This window comes from Choloepus didactylus, chromosome 15 (assembly GCF_015220235.1).
Source record: "Choloepus didactylus isolate mChoDid1 chromosome 15, mChoDid1.pri, whole genome shotgun sequence".
Lineage (NCBI taxonomy): Eukaryota > Metazoa > Chordata > Mammalia > Pilosa > Megalonychidae > Choloepus > Choloepus didactylus.
This window is the reverse complement of record NC_051321.1, coordinates 74,247,466-74,269,865: the sequence shown is the minus strand read 5'-3', so window position 1 is coordinate 74,269,865 and position 22,400 is coordinate 74,247,466. Positions and strand designations below refer to the sequence as shown.

The following is a 22,400-nucleotide window of genomic DNA, read 5'->3' as shown; positions in this document are numbered from 1 at the left end:
CTAGTTCCCTTCTTTGCCTTTCCATTTAAATTTTAGAACAGACTTGTCTATAGCTACAAAAAAAATCTTGCTGCGATTTTGATAGGAATTGAATTAAACTTATAGATCAATTTGGAGAGAATTTGAGTCTTTCTTAAAAAACAGTAACTGACCACCATGAAATCTCCCTGAGCTTAAAGAAGCCTTGACCTGACCCTCTAGATTTATTGGGGAGCAAGTATGGGGTAGGAGGGGGAAAGGAACCCCACTTAGCCTTCACGGGGGGCCACTTGGTTTGGAGCTGGGAGGCAGGTTTATGCTTCGCTCCCAGAGAGCTGTCTCCATGACCCTCTCTTCATAGGGAGCAGATGGAATCGCAGTTGGAAAAGGAGGCCCAATTCCGGCAGCTGATGGCCCACAGCTCCCACGACTCTGCCATTGACACGGATTCCATGGAGTGGGAAACAGAAGTGGTGGAGTTTGAAAGGGAGACTGTAAGCTGCCTCCAATGTCTTTTCTCCCTGCTCTCCTTGGCATGCCTTTGGGCTGGGGAGGAGAGGACAGCCTCTCTCAGGGTTCCCCAGGCCCACCCCTTGTCCTCCCTGGGGGTGCAAATGTATCCTTGCCCTGTGGTGTCCAGGGAGGGTGTGGTGCAGCAGGGTGGTCCCATGTCATGTCACATGGCAGACGCTGGCATGGTGCGTGGAAGGCAGAGGGATGAGCAGAGAATGAGGGGGAGATGCTGCGGGGACATGTGTCTGTCCACAGGGGCTAAGCGGGCAGAGGGCAGCTATGCTTAGGTTTCCAGCCCGGGGACTGCATGCCTCTTCATGGGGAAGGGACAGTCCTCCACGATGACACGGGGAGGGGGGAGGTTAATAGCCAAATGCTTCCCATCAGCGCTTGGTAAAGTGTGTTGCTGCTGCTGCTGTTTTGACAGGAGGATGTTGATTTGAAGGCACTTGGGTTTGATATGGCAGAAGGCGTCAGTGAGCCCTATTTCCCAGGGGACTGTGGCATATTTGTCACCAAAGTGGACAAAGGAAGCGTTGCTGATGGCCGCTTAAGGTAAGAGTTGAGGGGAGGTGGGCCCTTGCAGCCCAGTGCAAAGGACCCAGCTTCCAGCAAGGCTCGGGGAGCAGCAAGTCAAGAAACATATCCCAGGGCTATCCCAAGGAGCCTGTCCAAGGCCTGCAGGCTCAGCTGCTAATTTTGTTCTTTCTGAAAACGCCCAGCTTCTCAGTTGCTTCTGAATCGGATTCTTCCCTGGCCATTGGGATGCTGTGCTTCGCTTCCCTGGGTAGGAAAGGGCTCAGGTGTGTGTATGAGAGCATAGGACAGGCATGCTCATTTCCCTGCAATAGTAAGGACAATATAAATGATTTATACCTCTGTTGAGGCTGTTTGCTAAGTATATAGAAATTAATTCATTAAACTCTGCAGTCCCATGAGGCAGGTGCTGTTATTACCCCGTTTTAGAGATGAGGATGCCGGGGCACAGAGCGGGGTAGGTCACACAGCTAGTTAGTGGTAGTAGAGCCAGCCCTGGAGCCCAGCTCGGGCAGCCTGGCTGTGTAATCTGCGCGTTTAACCACGCCCTCTGGGGAGAGGCGGTCTCCCGGGGATGTGGGCAGGGCTCCCCGGAATCGGCCTGCTGGAGGGTGTGCACCAGCCTGTCCCAGCGGCGCTGACCCGGCTTGGCTCATCTAGGGTCAACGACTGGCTGCTGAGGATCAACGACGTGGACCTCATCAACAAGGACAAGAAGCAGGCCGTCCGGGCGCTCCTCAACGGAGGCGGCGCCATCAACATGGTCGTGCGGCGGCGCAAGTCCCTGGGCGGGAAGGTGGTCACGCCGCTGCACATCAACCTCAGCGGGCACAAAGGTAGGGGGGCGGGCGCCGTCGGCCGTCTCCTTCAGGTGTCTTGTCGCCGGGACGCCCGGCGGGGTGGCCGGTGACCGCGGTCCGCCTTGTGCTTGCAGACAGCGGCGTCAGCCTGGAGAACGGGGTCTACGCCGCCGCCGTGCTGCCCGGGAGCCCGGCCGCCAAGGAAGGGTCCCTCGCGGTGGGAGATAGGATCGTTGCGGTAAGTCTCCCCGGGAGGGGACGGAACCAGGGTGACCTGCTTCATTAACATTTTTGTGAATTTCTGTGCAGCCTTATTCTTTTACATGTGAATATACATTTAGGAGAACTTTCTTTTTTATAAATTGATATCATCTGTGTAATTTTCTGAATCTTTTTTACTAAACGTTATATCCATGTTTCTTTTTTTATCACCAAAGTATGACTTATTAGCTGTATTTTCAAGCAATGCAACAGTTTTTGTATAAAGTAAAAAGCGGTAATACCTCTTTCCTTCCTTTAATCCTGATCCTAGAGATAAACTCGCCCCCTTCTGGGTGGATGTGCCTCCCAGACCTTGAGTACTTTACACAGATCTGTGTGTGCACATACAGTGTTCTGGTGTTCATTCATTTTTTTGAATTTGGAAGCTCACACTATGTTATTTTACAATTTGCATTCTACATTGTGGATTTCTTTCCATATTGAGCCTTGTTATTTTTATCCATCTCACTGACATTCCATTGTTTGAGTATGTGTAATTGAAATCACCCCCCTCGATGGACAGGTGTGTTGTTTTGTCTGTTTGCAGTTGCACACGGCCCTGCACTGAATGTCACCTGTGTGCACAAACACTTTTGGGACGCCTCATGCTATTGCTGAAGACTAAACTCTAGGAAGTGCTGGGAGGTCACTGAGTCGTAGGGCATGCACATTTAATATTTTTAGCTAACTCTCTCCACTTGAAATGCCATCCACTTTTACATGGCGCACACAAAATTCCAGTCGTACAGGTGGCAGTGAAAATAACTCTTCCCCTATTTCCAGACTCTTCATCTACCAACACCCACCCGAGGACATCAGCTGTTAAGAATGTTTAGAACCTGTGTAACTCCCACTTTGCTTTTTTAATCCAGATGGGATCATTACATGATCACATGTTAATATTGCTTTTTGAAATGTTTGTAGCAGCACGTCTTGGAGGTTCTTGTACATTTGCATCTGAGGTCTGTCTTGGCCATTTCAGTAACTGCATGTTGTTCCTTAGTGGCAGCAGCACAAGCTGTGGAACCAGTCCCTTCCTGATGGACATTAGGGCATTTTTCTCTAAATTAAAATTTATGTTGGTAACCTATATAAGATTTCCCATTTTACCCATTTTTAAGTGTACAACTCAATGGCATTAATGATATTCACATATTTTGCTGCTACCACTACCATCCATCACTCCAAACAGAAAACTGTACAATAAGTAACAACTCCCCATTCTCCCTCCCCCAGCCCCTGGAAACATGTAATATACTTTCTGCCTCTATGAATTTGCTTAATCTAGATATTTCGTAAAAGTGGAATCAAACAGTATTTGTCCCTTTGTGTCTGGCTTATTTTAGCCAACATGATGTCAAGGTTCATCCATGTTGTTGCATGTAGCAGAACTTCAGTCCTTTTTCTGGCTGAATGATATTCCATTGTGTGGATGTTGTTTATCCACGCATCTGCTGATGGACACTTGTGTTGTTTCCGTGTTTTGGCTGTCGTGAATAATGCTGCTGTTAACATTGGTGTACAGGTATCTGTTTGTGTCCCTATTTTCACTTCTTTGGGGTATATACCTAGGAGTGGGATTGTGGGGTCATATAGTAATTTCATGTTTAAACTCCTTGAGGAATCTCTATAGTGTTTCCCATGGTGGCTGCAGCATCTCACATTCCTGTCGGGGCACCTTTGCCTTTACGAGTAGTGCAGGAGTGGGCTCTGGTGTGTCTCGGGAAGCGCACCACGGGGTAAATTCCCAGCGGTATTACTGCGGGATCAGAGACCCTGTGCATTTAATGTTTGGTAGGATCCTTCCTCCTTGTGCTCCCCAAAGGGGACATTTTCAGTACCCCCTGCAGTGTATGAGAGACCTCATTGCTTCACATCTTTTGCTAGCTTTTCTCAAATGTTCTTATGAGCTGGCATTTAAAAGCATTTTCATATGACCACCGTGAAAAAATTTTAATCATGGAAAAGTTACAAAGGAAAAAAAATAACCAAATCATTTCTCACTCCAAGAAAATCACCCTGAATATACTATTTTTTTAACTTCTGATTTTGAAATAGTTATAGATTCAGAAGAAGTTGCCAAGATAATATAGGTCCCATGTACCCTTTACCCGTTCTCCTTGCAGTGATTCCGTCTTAGAGAACTGTAATGTCAAGGCCAGGGGATAGACACGGGTAGTGTGTATGTCTAATTCTGTGCCGTTCTGTCATGTGCTGATGTGTGTAACCACCACCGGAAGAAAGACATAGAACTGTCCAGTCCTCACAAAGTTCTCCCTCATGCTAACCCCTTATGTAACATCCAGTCCTCTCCTCCTGACCGTTCCTAAACATCAGCAGCCACTAATCTGTTCTCCATCTTATAACTTTGCCATCCTGACAGTGGTGTACAACTGAAGCCATGTGGTTTGTGCTCTGTTGAGACTGGCTTCCTTTTCTCAGCAAAGGGCCCTTGAGAGCCATCCAAGTGTCTGTATGTCAGCAGTCTGCTCCTTCTAGGAGCTCACTCATATTCGATGGGACGGATGTACCACGGTTGGTTTAACCATCCACATTTTGCCCGTGTCCTTTTTCAAGGGCTGTGTACAGAGGTTCAGGGACAAGGGTTGCGAGGGTCTTTGTAAACAATGATTATCCTTCACTCCATGAGGTTCTCCAACGTTTACAAAGTTCTTTCCAACCCAGTTTCCGATTTCCAGTCTCCTCAATCATCCCTTGGAGGCATGCATGTTCATCTTCCATTTTTTACGTGAAGGAGTGGGGCTTGGAGGTTCTGAGCCGTGTCCCGTCTCATGTAGCAGGGAGTGGCAGGGACGAGATGACCCTCCAGGAGCCTTGGGGTTCTGGCCCCAGAGGGACAAGCACCTTCCCTTAGAATGTTTTTAGGGCTGTGTGTCTCAGTGGCCTCGGGAGCCTTTGCCTGGGCTCCTCGCGTCTCACCGCCGAGGGGCTTCCTGTCCTTTGCCCACTCCAGAAGATGTGGCTCCTAGCAGAAGCAGGCCTGCTGTCCCTGGGAGCCCAGGGCCGGGGCTGCTCTGCTGGCGGTCTTGATGGGCTCCCTGTTTGGCCCTAGATCAACGGCATTGCACTGGACAACAAGTCTCTGAACGAATGTGAGTCCCTGCTGCGCAGCTGCCAGGACTCCCTGACACTGTCTCTCCTGAAGGTAAGGGTCCCTCCCCCATGTCTGGCTCTGCTCACATCATCTGGGGGGTGGACAAAGCCTCAGCTACGTAGACCCCAGCTCCACAGACCCCAGCTCCACTTCTTGGCATCCCTGGAAACGTGATTTACAAAGTGTAGGGCACACGTGAGCCTGATTGGACCCTGGTTTAACAAACAAACAAAAAAACAGCTGTAAGGGAAATTTGGGGGACAGTTGGATGTATTTGAACATGGAATGAATAATTAGATGATGTATTTGAATATTGGACTGAATAAGTAGATGAAAGTGAATTAATTAATTTTCTTGTATATGATGGTTATCTTGTGGTTATATAGGAGAATAGCCTTATTTTGGTGAGGTAAGTGCTAAAGTTGTTAGGGGTAAAATGTCATATCTGCAACTTACTTTCAAATGTTTTGCAATAAAGATATAGATATGTATAACAGGGAGAGACAATTTGGTAAAATGTTGAATCTCAGTGGTGGTTTATGGGTGTTCATTGTACTTTTCTATTACTTTTTCTACATAGTTGGCAAGATTTGTAATAGAAAGTTAGAAAAAATGGTTCATCTGTTTCATTAAGAGCTGTATTTTTAATACTACATTTTTACTTTTATGTTTAATAATTTTAAAAAAATGTGCAGGATGCTGGGGAGGTGAATTCAGAATGTTCTCACATGTGAGTTCAAAGTGGCCAGGACTTATGAGAACTGCAGGTGCAAGTCTCATCTGTGAGAGGGAGAGGGATGTGTGCACTTGCACGCGTGAGGGAGCAGGTGTGTTTGCACGTCTGTGTGTGCGCCTGTGCGTGCCTCTCTTGGGGTGTGTATGGCCCGTTCTGATCGCTGCTTGCCCTTTAGGGCTGGCTTTCAGTGACAGCACCAGGTCTTGCAGTGTCACCCCGTCCCTATCACTCCTCTGTGTTAGGTGTTCCCTCAGAGCTCCTCCTGGAGTGGCCAGAACATCTCTGAAAACATCAAGGACTCTGATAAGATGTTGAGTTTCCGAGCCCAAGGCCCAGAGGTCCAGGCTCAAAATAAACCGAACTTGATGCAGCACAACAACTCCACGCAGACGGACATCTTCTCCGTGGACAGGCTGGAGGACAGGAAAGAGCCAGGCCCTCCCGGAGGCAGCACCTCCTTCCTGCACAAGCCGTTCCCTGGGGTCCCCTTCCAGGGCTCCCCCCAGGCCTGCCCCAGCGCCTCCGAGCGCAGCCCAGGCTCCTTCCGCTCGGACTTCTCTGGGGACCGTGGCTACGGGCTGGTGGATGTGCGCGGCCGGAAGCCTCTGCTGCCCTTTGAGACTGAGGTGGGCCCTTGTGGGGTGGCCGAGGTCCCCCTGGATAAGGCAGAGCCCGAGGGCTCCAACAGCGGCGGGACCTGGCCCAAGGCCGTGCTCAGCTCTGTGGCGGAGCCTGAGAAGCTCTCCGTGTTCAAGAAGCCAAAGCAAAGAAAGTCCATCTTTGACCCGAACACGTTCAAACGCCCCCAGACGCCTCCTAAAGTAGACTACCTTCTCCCAGGCCCTGGACCTGCTCACTCCCCTCAGGCCTCCAAGAGAGTGGGGCCCCTGACACCCCCAAAACCTCCCAAGAGGAGTGACTCCATTAAGTTCCAGCACAGACCAGAAACCAGCTCTGAGTCAGAGGCCACCCTGGTGGGCAGCTCCCCATCCACCAGCCCCCTGACAGCCCTGCCCCCCGGCTTGGATCCTGGGGAACCCATGCACGCTTCACCTCCTCGTAAGGCCAGGGTCCGCATCGCCTCCAGCTACTACCCTGAGGGCGATGGGGACTCGTCCTATCTGCCAGCCAAGAAGTCCTGTGACGAGGACCTCACCTCCCAGAAGGCCGACGAGCTGGGACAGAAGCGCCGCCGGCCAAAGTCTGCCCCCAGTTTTCGGCCCAAACTCGCTCCGGTGGTCATTCCTGCTCCGTTTGTGGAGGTAGAGCTCTGACTGGGGATGGGGGGCCTGGTGGGAGGCAGGTGGGGAGAGGAGTTGGCCCTGAGAGCCACACCGGCTGCACTGCCCCAGCGTCCCCAGGCTTGCGTAGGCCTGGTTCCTTTGCCCAAGGGAAGAGCAGGGGCTGGCAGGGGGATGCCAGCAGGAAGCAGCCGCTCTGGGAGATGTGAAAGTGCCTGGGAGGTTCAGGTCAGGGGGAATATGAAACCAAAGGGGGCCGCTTCCTTTGGCATAGCTTTCGATTTGCTTATTCAAACAGCTTTTGAACTTCTACATGAAAACCCACATTGAAAGGTATAGGGAGACCTGGCACATCTGAAACGGTTAGCTGGCCCAGGAGAGCTTGGTTGTCTTTGCGTGTGCTGTAGTAGTTTCCAAAAGGGAGAGATTGCTTCAGATTGGAGGCAGCATTCAGGAACTACTCCACACGGCTCCTGGTGGACAGGAAACTTGCAGAGTGCAAGCTGTGTTGAGTTATTGTGTGTTTGAAGCACACACTTGCTCTTACTGTTAACACATATAAGCCCTGTTTATTTGAAAGAACAGAGATTCCTCCTCTGTGGTTTTCTTCTGAGGTGTTTATAAAGGGAGTTCTTGCTCTCCTGGTACGTACGTGCAACGTGAACGTGCAGCGGCCTCTTGTTAGAGGGGGTGGAGCTCCAGGGAGCAGAAGTCAGCTTTCGCAGGAGCCCGCGTGTTTCTCTGCTTCCAGCAGACACCTCTTGCCTTTGATTCCGCAGGAGCAGAAGTGCGTCTCGGCCAGTGGAGACCTCTCCCCAGAGCTCCAGGAGTGGTGCCCTTACTCGCCAGGCCCCTCCGGTCGACATGGCAACCCCCCGCTGTACCCCAGCAGGGCCTCTGTGGGTGAGTTGGTGAGGCGGGGGCAGGGGAAGAGGGTTGACGTGGACTCCCAGGGATGGCCGGACTCAGGAGAGGACGGGGGTGTTGGTTTCTGGTCTGAAGAACTGGGGGTTGGTGCCCTGCCTGTAATGCTTTGTCTTGCATTGATGACATTAGTTTTTCAAAGCATATGATCCCCATGGCGACCTGGAAAGCTGGAAGCAGTAGAGAGGGTTCACCCATTTTACAGGTGGAAGGAGGCGAGTAGCCCTTTGCGGGATGGCAGATCAGTGGCTGGAACTCTTAGTTCTTCTGAGTCCTTTTCCCAAATTACTCTGCAGCTTCTTCCTGGCATTCGGGGGCAGGGTCTCGGGGTGGGGCTGACGGGGTGCTCTGGGATGGTGATTCTCACCCAGGCCCCTTCCAGGCACCGTCCCCCGGAGCGTGACACTGAGCACCGCCGGGAGCGCCATCCTGAGGAACCCCATCTACACTGTGCGGAGCCACCGGGTCGGCCCCTGCAGCTCCCCACCCGTCCCCAGGGAGGCCGCTCCCCCAGGTTTGCACCCCAGGTATGCGAGCCTCTCCACGCCTCAGGCTCCCCTGCTGTCCAAGCCCGCCTGGGCCTCTGCGCCCAGAGCTCGTGGGCAGAGAAGCTTCCTCGTCTAGCTGGGGAGGGACTGCTTAGAGCAGTGCGGGACCCCAGGGACTGTGAACTTGACAGGTGCCCTCTCCGTCCATCAAGGCAGAGTTTGTCAAGCTGTTTAACCTAAAGGTGCTGGCGGCAGCAGCACTGTGCTCAGACCCTCGTAAAGAGCCTGCTTTGTGCCCACAGCATCCTTGTGAGCCAAATGCTGTTGACTCTTTTATAGATGAGGAAGCGGCTTCATACAAGGGAACGGGTTGGGAACAGGACACTCTTTTCTTCATTTGTTCAGTTATTTGACACGTTGTTGAACACCTGCTAGGTGCCTCAGACTGTGCTGGTTTCACAGGGATGCAGCAGGGAACTAGAGCAAGCTTCCTTCTCCTGTGGCACTTTGTAGTCACGTGTTGGGGAGGCAGGCAGAGTGAGGTCTCTGGGGTTGGGGTTAAGGTTAAGCAGGGCATCCAGCTAGGCTGTAACTTGGAAGGGGATGGGGAGGGGATGCTGATGACTGGAAGGCTGCAAGGCCAGCTGTGTGAGGACCTGGGGCTCAGGGAAGCAGAGCTGGCGGGGTGGGGGTGCAGACAGAGTGGTGGGCTTGATGGCCAGGGTGGGTACAGCATGGGGAAGGACGCCGGTTCAGGAGGGGGACCCAGGGCGTAGGGGACAGATGCTGCAGAGCCTGCAGGCCATAGGAAAGAGTTTGGATTTTGTCCCGAGTTCAGTGGTGTCCACAGGAGCGAGGGCTCCAAGCAGGATCGAGTTGTCTTCTCATTACACAGCTAGAGAGAGCCATCCCGGGGATTGCTCGCAAGCCAGCCTGACGCAGGCAAGACCCACTCTCAGCCCTCTGCTGACCTGGTCGTGCCCTCCCAAACTAGGCGCAGGGCCCCTCTGTGGCCCACGTCCTCCGAGGGGCATGTCTAACCCTCCAGGCCCTCCCAAGTTTGAGAGCCCCTCTTCTTCCCTGTAGAATTCCCTTCTTCACAGTGAGCCAAATCCGGAAGCCCTGGCTAAAGTGGATTTGATACAGACGGCTCCATCTGTGTGGCCCTTTATCCTGCTTGAAAGGTGCCCAGTGGATGCCATGTCTGCCTGGGAGAGATTTGCCCGTGAGCGACAGAGTCCTGGGGTGCCTGGGCCTCCCTCTGCTGGCTCAGGGAGTGTTGGCGAAGCCCGTCACTTGTGCTGCTCCCCTGGGGCCGCACCTGGCCATCCTCCCTGAGCCCCTCGCCCCTCCGTTCTCTCCCAGTGTCCAGCACCAAGGGCGTCTGAGCCTGGACCTGAGCCACCGAGTCTGCAGCGACGACCCCGAGACAAGAGCCTCTCACGGCTCCAACTCGCTGCCCTCCAGCGCCCGCCTTGGTAACCATCCTTCGAGAGGACCCCCCGGTTAGGGAGTCTTGCTCCCGGTCCCCAATCTTGTCGGTCGACTGGGGGACTTGGTGTTGCTCTTGGCTTGTGGAAAACATAACCCCATGTGGGGTCTCGCAGTTCTCTTATGGACACCCCAAGTGGAAGGGTTTTTGGTGTTAGGGAGAGAGGACAGAGCAGCCGCTGCATGGCGTGGGTTTCTGTCCCTGTCCTAGGGTTGGAAGTGAGACCTGTGTGTTCCCCACGGTCTGCACCTCCTTGGCTCATTCACATGCATGGGGCTAAATGTCTGTTTTCTCAGTCTCTCCACATTTAGGCCCCCTGGGGAAAAAATAGCAAGGCCCAGCTCAGAGTTTTTATCATAACTGTATCTTTCTGGACCACCAAAGTGGTAGCGAGGGCTGGTGTTTAATCACAAGGGCTAAGGTCTCGTCTCCCTTGAATCACTAGGGTCTTCAAATAACTTGCAGTTTAAGGCAGAGCGCATTAAAATTCCATCAACGCCGCGATATCCCCGGTCTGTAGTGAGCTCTGATCGAGGTAAGTGCTTCTCAGCACCTCCTTCCCTGCTCTCCTGCTCTGTCGCTTTATTCTCACTGTTGAGCCTCCGGGCACAGCTTACAGCTTTCGAGGCATTTCAGTCACCGAGTATGCACTGAGCCAGCCTGGCTTGGCGATGCTGGGACGGAGAAGCAGTGTGGAGCTCAGCATCCGAGTCCCAGACTGCGGTGCAGCACGCAGCTGGGCTGGGTCTCCTCCTTGGTTGCGGCAGCCGGAGACCTAGGAGGCAAGCCCATGGCCCACATGCCCCTCGCTCTCTCTTGCAGGTTCACTGTCACATTCCGAATGCAGCACTCCTCCTCAGTCACCCCTGAATATTGACACCCTGTCCTCTTGCAGCCAGTCCCAGGCCTCAGCCTCCACACTGCCTAGGATTGCTGTCAACTCCGCATCCCTCGGGGAGCGGAGGAAGGACAGGTGAGTGCCACCTGGGCTCCAAGTCAGGCCCAGCTGGTGGGCAGTGTGTCCCACAGTGGGCTGCAGAGGGGGCTTGTTGGTGCAAGCAGCAGGAATTGGAGAGCTCGGTTTCTGTTTGATCCCAGGACCAGGCCACCTGGGTTTGGGTCCCCGCGTCACTAGTATGTCCTACTGGGGCCCGGGATGGAGGAGCCGTGGCCCAGCCTGACTCTGCCCCAAGGGGTGGGGCTCTTGTAGATGATGAGGAGCAGGGGGCTCCTTCAACTGGGTGCTGCAGGAGTGGAGCAGGCTCGCGGGAACCTGGCGGTGACTGTGACACCACAGCTGCTATTCCCTGCTCCCCAAGGCCTGGCCGATGCCCAGGCTCCGTTCAAGCACTGAGTATTATCTTGTGAAATTCTCGCAGTAACCCCTGTGTGAGAGTGGTGATTGTTGTTAGCTCCATTTTGCAGGTGAGGAAACTGGCTGGAAAGTTGGAACGATCCATCTGTGGTCACGTGTTAGCAGTGGCTGGCTGAACCTAGGTGGGAGCCAGGAGTCATTTTTGCTTTCACTTTTTGGCTCCACAACACAACAGCATCCCTTGGTCTTTTTTAAAAAAAACTTTTTTTTAAATCTTTTTATTATGAAATGTAATACATAAAGGATTAAAAAAAGGAACATAAAGCCTGAATGTACAACTTAGCCAGTTATTGGTTCAACCTTAAAAGGAGGCCAGCCTCTGTTTAGGTTTTGGGTTGCCTCCTGGCCTGCTGTCTGTCCAGGGCCTCCACCTCTGAGAGTCTGTACCCCCCCTCCAGACACGCTGCCCAGCACACGCGCTCCTCAAGAGGGAGTTTGCTGGATCGTGTTTACATCTAGAGCACAGGTCTTATGGACATTTGATTCAACTCGAACTTGGCTTTATTTAATCACTTAAAAAAAGAACACAGCTACTCTCCAAGCAAGTCCAAAGAGCCAATGGCCCTTTGTGAACCCTTGCCGGGTGGGCCCTCCACCCAGAAAATCACATACTTGACTTAGAAGTTTGAAGTTGCTGAACAACAAACCTGGCGAGTCTTAACCTGAGAGAGGCTTGTGGGAGAGCGGAGCTGCACCCAGACACCGTTGCCCAGCTCACGTGGGAAGGCCCGTGGCTTAAGCTCCTTGACCCCATCTCTGGTCATTACAAGGACAAGACCGCCTCATGAAGCAAGCGAGTTCCTTAGAAGTAGGAGAGGGTTTTGTCACGTGGCAATCCAGTCATCCCTGAGCTCCCTGCAGTGTACAGGGAGCCGGAAACAGCACTGGGGGAGACAAGGGCTGTGACTCCTGCTTGCAGGGAGCTTATGTCTATCAAAGACATGCAGTTTAATGCAAGTGACCAGAGCGGAGAACACTGCACTTATGAAAAATGCTGACCCCTCCCTCCCAATTTTGAAGTAACTATCATATAACTACTCATTATAGAAAATTGGGAAAAGTAGAAAAGTAGAGAGAAGAGGAAAAACTATAATCTCATCAACTAGAGATTCGGTTGCTGGTAACCTTCTGGGGCTTGTGTGTCTGTGTATATTGTGCTTGTTCTATGACTCAGTTGTGATTATTTTAAATACGTAGTCACACCCCCCACTTAACTATTATAAGCTATTTGTCTCATTATGAATTATACTTTATAAACCCCTTTAAAAAGCAGCCTTAAAAATTATTAAACAAGTTTTTGAAGAACTAAAAAATAATTTTAACCACTTATAAAAAGGCACCTTCATTATCCTGAGAAAAATTACTTGTGCTCAGTATAAAAAATTAAAACCATTCAGAAGATATACAAGTAAAAATTACCCCAGGTCCCCTCACCTAGAGGTACCTTTGTTAACATTTTGGTAGAGTTTTTCCATAGATAATCTCATCATGCACAGATATACATATAAATACACGTACAAGTTTGTGTAAGTGGAATGACATTATATGGGCCTGCCTGCTGATGTCCCAGCGTTCCTCTACATCTTCCCTTAGCAGTCGATACTGATTTTTATGTCATAACAGTGTCACTGCATCTGTTATACAGCTGCTGTTATAGTCTAGTTATCCTTTCCTTTTTTGAGAAAAATGAATTGGCTAGAAGTGGAACTGAGGGCTGCGTGTTAAGTGAGGACCGAGGAGCCCAGGATGGTGCCCCCCCCACCCCTCTGTGGGGCGCCCTCAGGAGGAGAGCCCCCCTCGCTCTGGGCCTCCACACCCTCATCTCAGGCCAAGGGGACGAGGACACTGTTGGTTCCTGCACTCGGCGCCGTCTGGTGTCCTGACGTGTGCTGGGTCGCAGAGAGGGCCTGGCTGTGGGCCTGGGATGGCCTGTCCCGGGGAGGCTGAGGGAAGCATTGTGCGCAGGGGCATTTGGGAAGGCGGGCATGGTCTGGAGGGCGGGAGAAGAGAAAGGACAGTGCTGGGAGGATCTTCATCTTGACTCTCCTGCAAGGGCTCGGCCACCAGCAGTGGGGACGCCCGAGCCCGCTGAGCTCCGGGCTGGCTTTGCCTCTGGTGGTTGGGTGCCTCTACCCGTGTGCTCTCGAGGGGAGTCCCAAGAGGCAGAGGCCAGTCCTGCTCCCTGTCTCAGCCTTTGGCCATGATGCTATCCTGAGAGGAGGAAAAGCTGGGGTCTTCTCATCCTGGAGGAGTGAGGCCCAGGGCCGAATGATGGTGTGTCCTGGGGCTTTTCTATCATGTTCTGTCGGCTTTTTCCTCTGAGTGTTCCTTCTCTCCTCTCTCTGCCTTTTGCTCCTCCCAGATGTCCGTGCTGCCCCAGCTGTCTTCTGAGACCGCCTGTGGCTGCCGGGCCCCCGTCCTCCTCGTGGAGGAGTCTGAGGTTGGCCTGACCGAGGCCCCCTCAGGCCTACCCTGTGCCCACGGGCATGGTGGGTGGCTCCCCGGGGAGCAGCAAGTTCATGGCCCTTTCGTGGCTTCCATGCCATCCTGCCTCCCTTTTAACGGCTTGGGTTTGCAGCAGCTAAATTTCCATGATCAATTTGCATCACCCCAGGTAGCCAGTAAATATACAAACTGATATTTTACACTGTCTCTCCTTGAGGGAGTGTCATCCCAGAAGCCATCTCTTTTTCTCAGAGGGGGTCTTGAGACCGCACTAGGTGTGTAAATTGTATACTGCGTGAGGCAGCTTGTCTCACATAGTGAGAGAATCTGAGTGTTTCCTGCTCACTGTATCAGTGTTTATCGTTCACAGGAACCATTTTTTTGTGTCTCTGGGATTGGGTTCTTTGGTGTCCGTTGGTGCCATGTTCGTGTTGCATGAGTTGGCAGGAATGCATATCATTTGTCATAAAATGGTTTGGTTGGCCATGCCTTCACGCAGCTGTGTCACCTGGGGAGCAGCTGTGCTTGTGGCCCTTTCTGCATAGCCTAGTTGCATGCCTGATTCTAGACTCTTCCCCAAACCTTTTTTGGATCCGAGTCCCGGAACCCACTGGCTCTTTTCCCAGGCCTTACGTGGAAGAGCCCCGTCACGTCAAGGTGCACAAGGGCTTGGAGCCTCTGGGAATCTCCATCGTGAGCGGCGAGAAGGGAGGGATCTACGTCTCTAAAGTGACTGGGGGAAGCATCGCTCACCAGGCCGGCCTCGAGTATGGAGATCAGTTACTTGAGGTGAGAGAGAGTTGCCTCCTGGATCGTGTTCACGGCCCCACCTCCCTTCTCTCCCTCCTCCCCTCTCCTCGGCCCTGCCCAGGTCCCCGGGGCCTCCCCATGTCCCCTTTCCCAGCCTCCCAGCCCCATCACGTGGCTGAGCTCGCCACGGGTGTCTCCCCAGTTCAATGGCATAAACCTGCGGAGCGCCACGGAGCAGCAGGCCCGGCTCATCATCGGGCAGCAGTGCGACACTGTCACCATCCTGGCCCAGTACAACCCCCACATGCACCAGCTCGGCAGCCACTCCCGGTCCAGGTGAGGCCAGGCACGTTCCCAGGCTGCCTGGGCTGCAGGGGAGAAGCGGGCAGGGCAAGTCAGCTGCCCGTGGGGGGAGATCAAGGCTGCCAGCTGCAAGTTCTGGGATCCTGCTCCTGGAAGAAGAGAGCTGAGCAGCCCAGATTTTGGATAAGGAAAACATTTAAAGGGAGTGTAAACTACTTGTCGGGGTCCTGCTGGGTAGCTGGAGGCTGAGGCTGGGGGGCAGGATTCTCAGGCAGGGGTCTGAGGTGTGTTCCCGAGCAGACGCCAACCCCTGCCTGTGTCTGCCCCCGTGCTGTGGGTCATGGGGGGAAGACAGGGTCCCTGTAGAGGGCACACAGCAGGACACGGACAGGCAGGGAGGAGAGGAAACTGGCGTTGGCTGCATGTGCCCAGCTACATGGGCCCAAGCTCTGAGGTGCCTGTGTCTTCTCAGGGCCTGGGGGCGAGGGGCCGCGTGGACCCCGTCCTTGCTAACAGCCCAGACCTGTGGCAGCACTGGAGGGGATGAGGCTCTGGGCACGGTTGCCCCTTAGTCTTCCTGCCCCTCCCTGTTCCAGTTCTCACCTGGACCCTGCCAGCACCCACTCCGCTCTCCAGGGAAGCGGCACCGCCACCCCAGAGCACACCTCTGCCATCGACCCCCTGATGGAGCAGGATGAGGACCCTGGCACCTCCCTGTGCAAGCAGAGCACACCCAGCTCCAGGTCAGCCGGCCGGCGAGGGCCGTGAGCCTTCTTCCCTCTGTCTGTCCAGCAGCCCATGCGGCCAGGCAGGGTTGTCTCTGTGAGCCCGAGCACGTGCTCTGAGAGGGGTGTGGGGCATGGGTGACTGCACCCCCCAGCTGCCAGCCACACGCCAGGTCTTCAGGCCTGGTTGGGAGTGTGTCATGCCCACTCTTTCCCTTCCTTTCTTTCCTGTTCCCTTTCTCTCTTTTCTTCTCTTGCTTTCCCATTGACTCCTTCTTTGCTCCACCTCTCTCCTCTCCCTCCTCCTCCCTCTTCTCCTCCCTTTCCCATTCATCTGTGTATCAGCCCTGGGTTCTGGCCATCAGCTGAGCACTTTCTCCCCCAGGGAGCTCCGGGTTTAGACAGCAGTGGACCGAGGCGTGGGTAATGCCGTTGAAGGGCCATGGGAGGGTGGCAGGGAGAGGTGAGAGTGAGGTTAGAAGGTTCGGGATGCACAGTAGCCGGCCTCCCAAAGGCGGGCGGGGAGAGAATCCCTGTGGAGGGGCCACGTGCTCCTGGCACCATGTGCTGTTCAGCCCGGCCGGAGGAGGGCCGGAGGGGAAGTGGAGCGCTCACCCAGGCAGGGCAGCAGGGCAGCCGCTTTCCCCGGGACGGTGGGGCCTTGGGGACACTCTAGGCCTTACCTGAGTGCAGTCTACTCTGCATTTCCAGCACCAGGTCCTGTCACTTTGGAGCTTAACCTGTAGTAAAATTTTAATTATGGGCTGGCTTCTCCCCTGGGGCTCCTTCGTCAGTGTCCCTCGCTGCCCCCGTTTTCCTCCACTCAGGTTGTTGGCCGGCTAGTCTTTGGGTTCCCTCCCTGGTTTGTCGATTCCTTGGACCATCTCCTCCTCCATAGAAGCCCTCAGTAAACATCTGTGAAATGAATTATGCTCTGGGCAGTGAGACCAGCATTAACTTTTCTTAAGCAGAACAAAGTTTTAGGAGCCAAGTGCAGAGCAGATGGGAGGGACGCAGTTCTCAGATTATGTGGTTGGCAACTGTGGGCCGGAAAGCAGGGGCCTTGATTTTGACTGTTCCTGGTTGGCTTTGTGACCCTGGGCTCTCATTTCACCTCCAACCTCCACTGACCCCCACCTCCTGCAGAACCAGAGCTAGTGACCAGACAACCTCTCAGTCCCCTGAGAGCTCCTTATGAGAGCCCTGAGGCAGGCAGGAAATGGTTTGGGGATTAGCTGCAGTTCTCTGTTACCCGTGTTGCCTTCCTCTCTGTGCATGATTGAGGAACTTCATTTTCCTTGCTGAAAGGATTGTGGGAGATGCCAACAAGAAGACCTCAGAGCCGCGAGTCGTCCTCATTAAAAAGACCCAACAGGAAATCGGGGTGCACTTATGTGGCGGGAACCTGCATGGGGTGTTTGTGGCCGAGGTGGAGGATAACAGTCCGGCCAGGGGTCCTGATGGCCTCGTGCCGGGGGACCTCCTCCTAGAGGTGAGTCCTTCACTGCTGAGCAGGCCACGCCATGCTCCATGCTGCACCTGGGGATGGGGATGCAGACTCTTAGCTGATGACTTTGTCAGGGTTTTTCTTTTTTTTATGAAATTCTTTATAAACCCAGAATGCTGCACAGACCCCCTGGGGGGATCACTGGGAAGCCAGGCAGGCCCCTAGAGAACCTATGGGTAGAGCCCCCGACCTGGGCACTGGGATACAGGGGAAGGATGCTCTGCTCTTGTGGGGGGGGTCACGTCCCCCACCTCACTGGGTCCCTTGTTTGATGGGAGAGCCAGCTTATAGATATTTGAAGATACAAGGAGCGTTAACAAGGTGAAGTGCCATAGTTTGAATACACCTACCTGTAGGGAGGCTAGAACAGGTGTTTTTTTTTTCTGTTTTTAATTCAGTTTTATTGAGATATATTCACATACCATATAATCATCCATGGTGTACAATGAACTGTTCACAGTACCATCCTATAGTTGTGCCTTCATCACCGCAATGTATTTTTGAACATTTTTCTTACACCAGAATCAGAATAAGAATAAAAAATAAAAGTAAAAAAGGAACACCTAAACCATCCCTCCCATCCCACCCTATTTGTCATTTAGTTTTTGTCCCCATTTTTCTACTCGTCCATCCATACGCTGGATAAAGGGAGTGCGATCTACAAGGTTTAGAACAGGGTTTTTCAGCCCTTCCCCCAGAGGGGAGGCAGGTAGATTCTCAGAGGGATGTCGATTCTCCGCCTTCCTCCACACTGGTCCCTCACTGCTGCCCAAGCCACCTCCTGGCTTCTGCCCACCGCTGACCCCAGCCCCCACATCCCTGGGCAGTACGGCACGCTGGATGCCCGAAGCAAGACGCTGGAGGAGATCTACGTGGAGATGCTGAAGCCCAAGGACGGCGTCCGCCTGAAGGTGCAGTACCGCCCCGACGAGTTCAACAAGATCAAGAGCCTGCCTGGCGATGGCTTCTACATCAGGTGCGGGAACCTGGGGATCCGGGCTAGGGGAGGAGCTTTCGGCGGGGGCTCTGTTCCCGGTAAACGTTTCTGTGCTTCCTGAGGCGGGTGGGCCACGATGGCCACTACTTGACCATCTGCCAGCCCATGGTCCATAAGCTTACGGCGAAGTGCTTCTGGCTTGGGAAAACTGTGGCCGGCTTCTTGGACCAGACTGACTTCCTTATTTGGGGTTTAGGGCCTGGGGAGTTTTGAGGCCGCAGATCCCTGTTTCCCTCTGGTCTGCCCTCCTCCCGTTTTCATCTTCCCCCTTGGCAGTGTGTGTGAGCCTGCGATGCCTCAACCCTGTGACATGCTGTCGATGTGCAGGGACAGGAGCAGGCATTTCCCGGGAGGGGCTCGTGGCTTTCTTCATGGTCCCTAAGATCTGAGACCCCCAAAAGAATGGCTGTTGGTCACGGAAGACTATCTCTAAGGAAGTAACTGTAGTCCTTGCCTTCAGGAAGGAAGACAGAGAAGGACCCATTTAGAGGGAATATTAGGACTTTGGTTCTTGGCAGGAAGTTCTTTATCCAGTGGGGATGAGCCACCCTTGTTCTTAGGGAAAGGCAAAATGCTGGTCCTGCTGTGTAAAATCATGGCTCCCTCCTTTGGGGTGCCACTGCCAGAATGGGAAGACATGGCTCTGGGTCTTGGAATGACTGTTTTTGATCTAGGGAAAGCTCAGAGCAGGAGGTCTTAGCCCGATCACTTTTCCTGCCTCACCCCACCCCACCCAGGGCCCTGTACGACCGGCTGGCAGAAGTGGAGCATGAGCTGAGCTTTAAGAAGGATGACATCCTCTACATCGATAACACCTTACCCCAGGGCACATTCGGCTACTGGATGGCCTGGCAGCTGGACGAGAATGGCCAGAAGATGCAGCGTGGGCAGATTCCCAGCAAATACGTGTATGTCTTCTCCAGCTCTAGGTTGGAGGGTCGGGCAGGGCCACAGTGGGCCGTCACCCAGGGAACTGTCCCGGGGGTTGAAGGGCAGGGGCCTGGGCTACCGGGAGGACTAATCTGCTGCTCATTCCAACTTCTGGTCTGTACGGTTTGCCAGCACCATTTGTCAAAAGAATGGCTTCTGGCATAAGTCAGCGGATGCATAACTTTAGATGTTTTGAAGCAAAGGCTCTTCTAGCAGTTCCTTTGACACTGAACTGAGTGGCTGAGGACACCATGGTAGAAATTTGCCTGCCCTAAGAGCTTGCCCCAACACTTGTGTTTGTGCCACCTTCTGTGGCAGTGGAATGAAGGGGTTGGGATCCCCAGTGGCGTGGGTGGGTGAAGAGCCCTGAAACCTGCGGGGGGAGCATTGGCAGGGGCCTGTGTTGTGGCCCCAGCTCCCGCTTGCCTCGCTGAACATCCTGGGTGGGGACATGGTCCCTTCGGCCTTTTCCAGCCCTGCCTTTCTCTCTGTGACCACAGGATGGACCAAGAATTCTCCAGGAGGCTCAGCATGTCTGAAGTCAAAGATGAAAACAATGCCGCAAAGACGCTGTCGGCAGCTGCACGCAGGTCCTTCTTTCGAAGGAAACATAAGCACAAACGCAGCGGGTCCAAGGATGGGAAGGATCTCCTCGCCTTGGACACCTTTTCCAACGACCCCATTCCACTCTTTGAAGGCAAGTGGCTGAATTTGCTTTTCCTGTGGGCTCTCAGGATTAGGTTTGAGGTTTATAATTTAAGCCTCAAAATGGTGACTGAAACAAGACAGAGGTCTACTTTTCTGTCAAACGAAAGCAGTCTGGAGGTGGGCATCCAGGGTGGTATGGTGGCGCTGCAGTATTCAGACTTTTAATCATTTTGCTTGCCTCCCCTGGCATGTGGTGTTCCAGTTTGCTAAAGCTGCCGGAATGCAATAAATATACCAAAAATGGGTTGGCTTTTAACAATTGGGATTTATTAACTTACAGGTTACAATTCTAAGGCTGTGAAAATGTTCAAATGAAGGCATCAACAAGAGGACACCTTCTCTGACAAGGCTGCTGGCATCTGGGGTTCCTCTGTCACTTGGGAGGGCACTTGGCAACGTCTGCTGGCCCTTCTCTCCTGGGCTCTGGTTTCATTGGCTTTCTCTCTCAGCTCCTGTGGGTCCTTTTCTTCTCCTGGGGCATTTTCTCTCTAAGAGTCTGGGGGTCCTCTCTTAGCTTCTATGGGGCAAACTCTGGATTTCATCTCTTAGCTTCTCTCCTGGCTTTGGTTTCAATGGCTTTCTCCAAAATGTCTCTCCATAATGTCTCTCTCTGTGCTCTCTGAGTTTCATCTGCCTCTTATCCTCTCATAAAGGACTCCAACAAGGGGATTAAGACCCACCTTGAATGGGATGGATCACATCTCCATGGAAACAACCTAATTAAAAGGTCCCACCCACAATAGGTCTCCCCCCATAAGAATGGATTAAAAGAACATGGCTTTTCTGGGGGTACATAACAGCTCCAAACCAGCACACGCAGCTCCCATACTCATGGCCTCCTCATGGTCACCACATGTCATTGCAGCTCCAGCCATCATGTCTTTCTTTCAGACAGCAGGAAGGAGATGTGGCTGGGCAGAAGTGTGTCTCCACCTGTCAGCTCTCTGTAAACACTTTGGCTGGAAGCCCCACCCCATGACTTCTACTTCTGTCTCATAGACTACTCCCATCTGCTTGGGAGACTGGGAAAGAGTGTTTTGACTGGGTGCATTGCCAGCCTCAGTAAAGCTGGAGTCCTGTCAGTAAGGAAAAGAGAAAGGATGGGCATTGGTGAGGCTAAAAGTAGTCTCTGCTCCATGACATCGCTTCCAGCATGCTTCTGGCTTTCTTTAGGCTGCTCAGTGGTGACCAAGGGCCATCTGTCTCTTCAGGTCTTTGGTGTTTTCTAGTCTCACTCTTATGTCACTTACATATGCCTACAAGCCCCTCCCCAGCCGGCATTGAGTATCAGGGAGGGTCAGGTATTCCCTGGCAGATCGGCCTGCGGACAGAGGGTGCACTTGTCTGGTAAAGCAGGCTCTCCCGAACACTGCTGTGGTTTGGGCCCGCTGTCCTAGGGCACATGCCTCCGTAGCCAAGGTGGGGCCAGGGCTGGCAGCAGGCAGCAGGACCGCTCGTTTCCTTCTTCTCTTCTTTCACCTGTCCCTCCCTCTTTACTTATAAAATTAAGACCTTAGGGACAGAGACTTGAGTTAATCCCTCTCTTGGTTAAGGGCTCACCACCACACCCATGAAAGATGGGGTTGGCAGAGTACTGCCCATGGGCCAGTTTTGCGCTTCTCCCTCACCCCAACCTGTTTTTGTGTGGCCTGTGGGCTAAGGATGGTTTTTACATTTTTAAATATAAAATGTGTAAAAGACTAATATCTCAGACTTGCTCAGCTCTGCCTTTGGCCTTCAAAACCTAAAGTATTGATCTCCTGCCCTTTACAGAGTGTGCCAACCCCTCAGTTAGGGCTCGGTTTCTGTCTTGTTTCATATTTTTCCTTCATTCCTTGATGTCCACTCTTAGATTTTCCCTTCTTCTTTCCTCCCATGGACACTTTCTCTTGTGTGTTTGGTGTATGTCCTGCGTATGTATGTATCTTTGAAAAATAGCCGTTTGTTTACTCTCCCTTGTAGTTCTTCAGATTTACATTATATGTTTTGAAGTTGTCATTAAGTGCATTTTGAATTGATAGATACATGTCTTCCTGGTGAATTGACCCCTTTATCATCATGAAATGTCTTTCTTTAGCTCTGTAATGTTTCTTGAATTATACTATTATCATTAGACCAGTTTTCTTTTGGTTCATCTTTTTCCATCTTTTTACTTTCAACCGTTCTCTATCTTTACGTTTAAATTTCTCTTATAAGCAGCATGTTGTTTTTTTTTTTAAATCCCGTGACAGTCTATCTTTTTAAAAAATTCTATTGACGTATAATATAATACAGTAAAGTACACATATATTTACTGAGAAGTATACAATGCTAGGAGTTGTCACAAACTGGACACACTTGCAGCTGTTTTGGTCATTCAGTGAGACTATTTCATTCATTATATCAAGTGTAATTACAGATATATTTGGATTTACATTTGCCATCTTACTATTTGTTTTCTGTTTCTCCTGCCTCTTTTCCTTTTCTCTTTCTTACTTTTTTGGGATTAATCAAGTATTTTTATTCTCTCAACCCCCAATCTATTAGTTTTTAAAAAGTTACTCATTTTTGTTTTATTCTTTCGGGGTTGCAGTA

General features: G+C 52.3%; 1 protein-coding gene across 4 annotated transcripts in view; it reads left to right on the top strand.

Moving 5' to 3' along the window:
- Positions 1 to 22,400, top strand: part of DLG5 (discs large MAGUK scaffold protein 5) — a 135,361-nt gene that overhangs the window by 102,851 nt on the left and 10,110 nt on the right. For all 4 annotated transcript variants that reach the window (XM_037804541.1, XM_037804540.1, XM_037804539.1 and 1 more), the window contains 18 exons: positions 341 to 473; positions 920 to 1,047; positions 1,690 to 1,865; positions 1,964 to 2,067; positions 5,164 to 5,256; positions 6,184 to 7,203; positions 7,962 to 8,085; positions 8,489 to 8,633; positions 9,960 to 10,072; positions 10,532 to 10,621; positions 10,909 to 11,059; positions 14,533 to 14,695; positions 14,859 to 14,992; positions 15,556 to 15,702; positions 16,993 to 17,176; positions 18,019 to 18,167; positions 18,926 to 19,096; positions 19,619 to 19,815. In XM_037804541.1, coding sequence (XP_037660469.1) covers positions 341 to 473; positions 920 to 1,047; positions 1,690 to 1,865; positions 1,964 to 2,067; positions 5,164 to 5,256; positions 6,184 to 7,203; positions 7,962 to 8,085; positions 8,489 to 8,633; positions 9,960 to 10,072; positions 10,532 to 10,621; positions 10,909 to 11,059; positions 14,533 to 14,695; positions 14,859 to 14,992; positions 15,556 to 15,702; positions 16,993 to 17,176; positions 18,019 to 18,167; positions 18,926 to 19,096; positions 19,619 to 19,815 — 3,422 coding nt within the window. The remainder of the gene's footprint in view (positions 1 to 340; positions 474 to 919; positions 1,048 to 1,689; positions 1,866 to 1,963; positions 2,068 to 5,163; positions 5,257 to 6,183; positions 7,204 to 7,961; positions 8,086 to 8,488; positions 8,634 to 9,959; positions 10,073 to 10,531; positions 10,622 to 10,908; positions 11,060 to 14,532; positions 14,696 to 14,858; positions 14,993 to 15,555; positions 15,703 to 16,992; positions 17,177 to 18,018; positions 18,168 to 18,925; positions 19,097 to 19,618; positions 19,816 to 22,400) is intronic.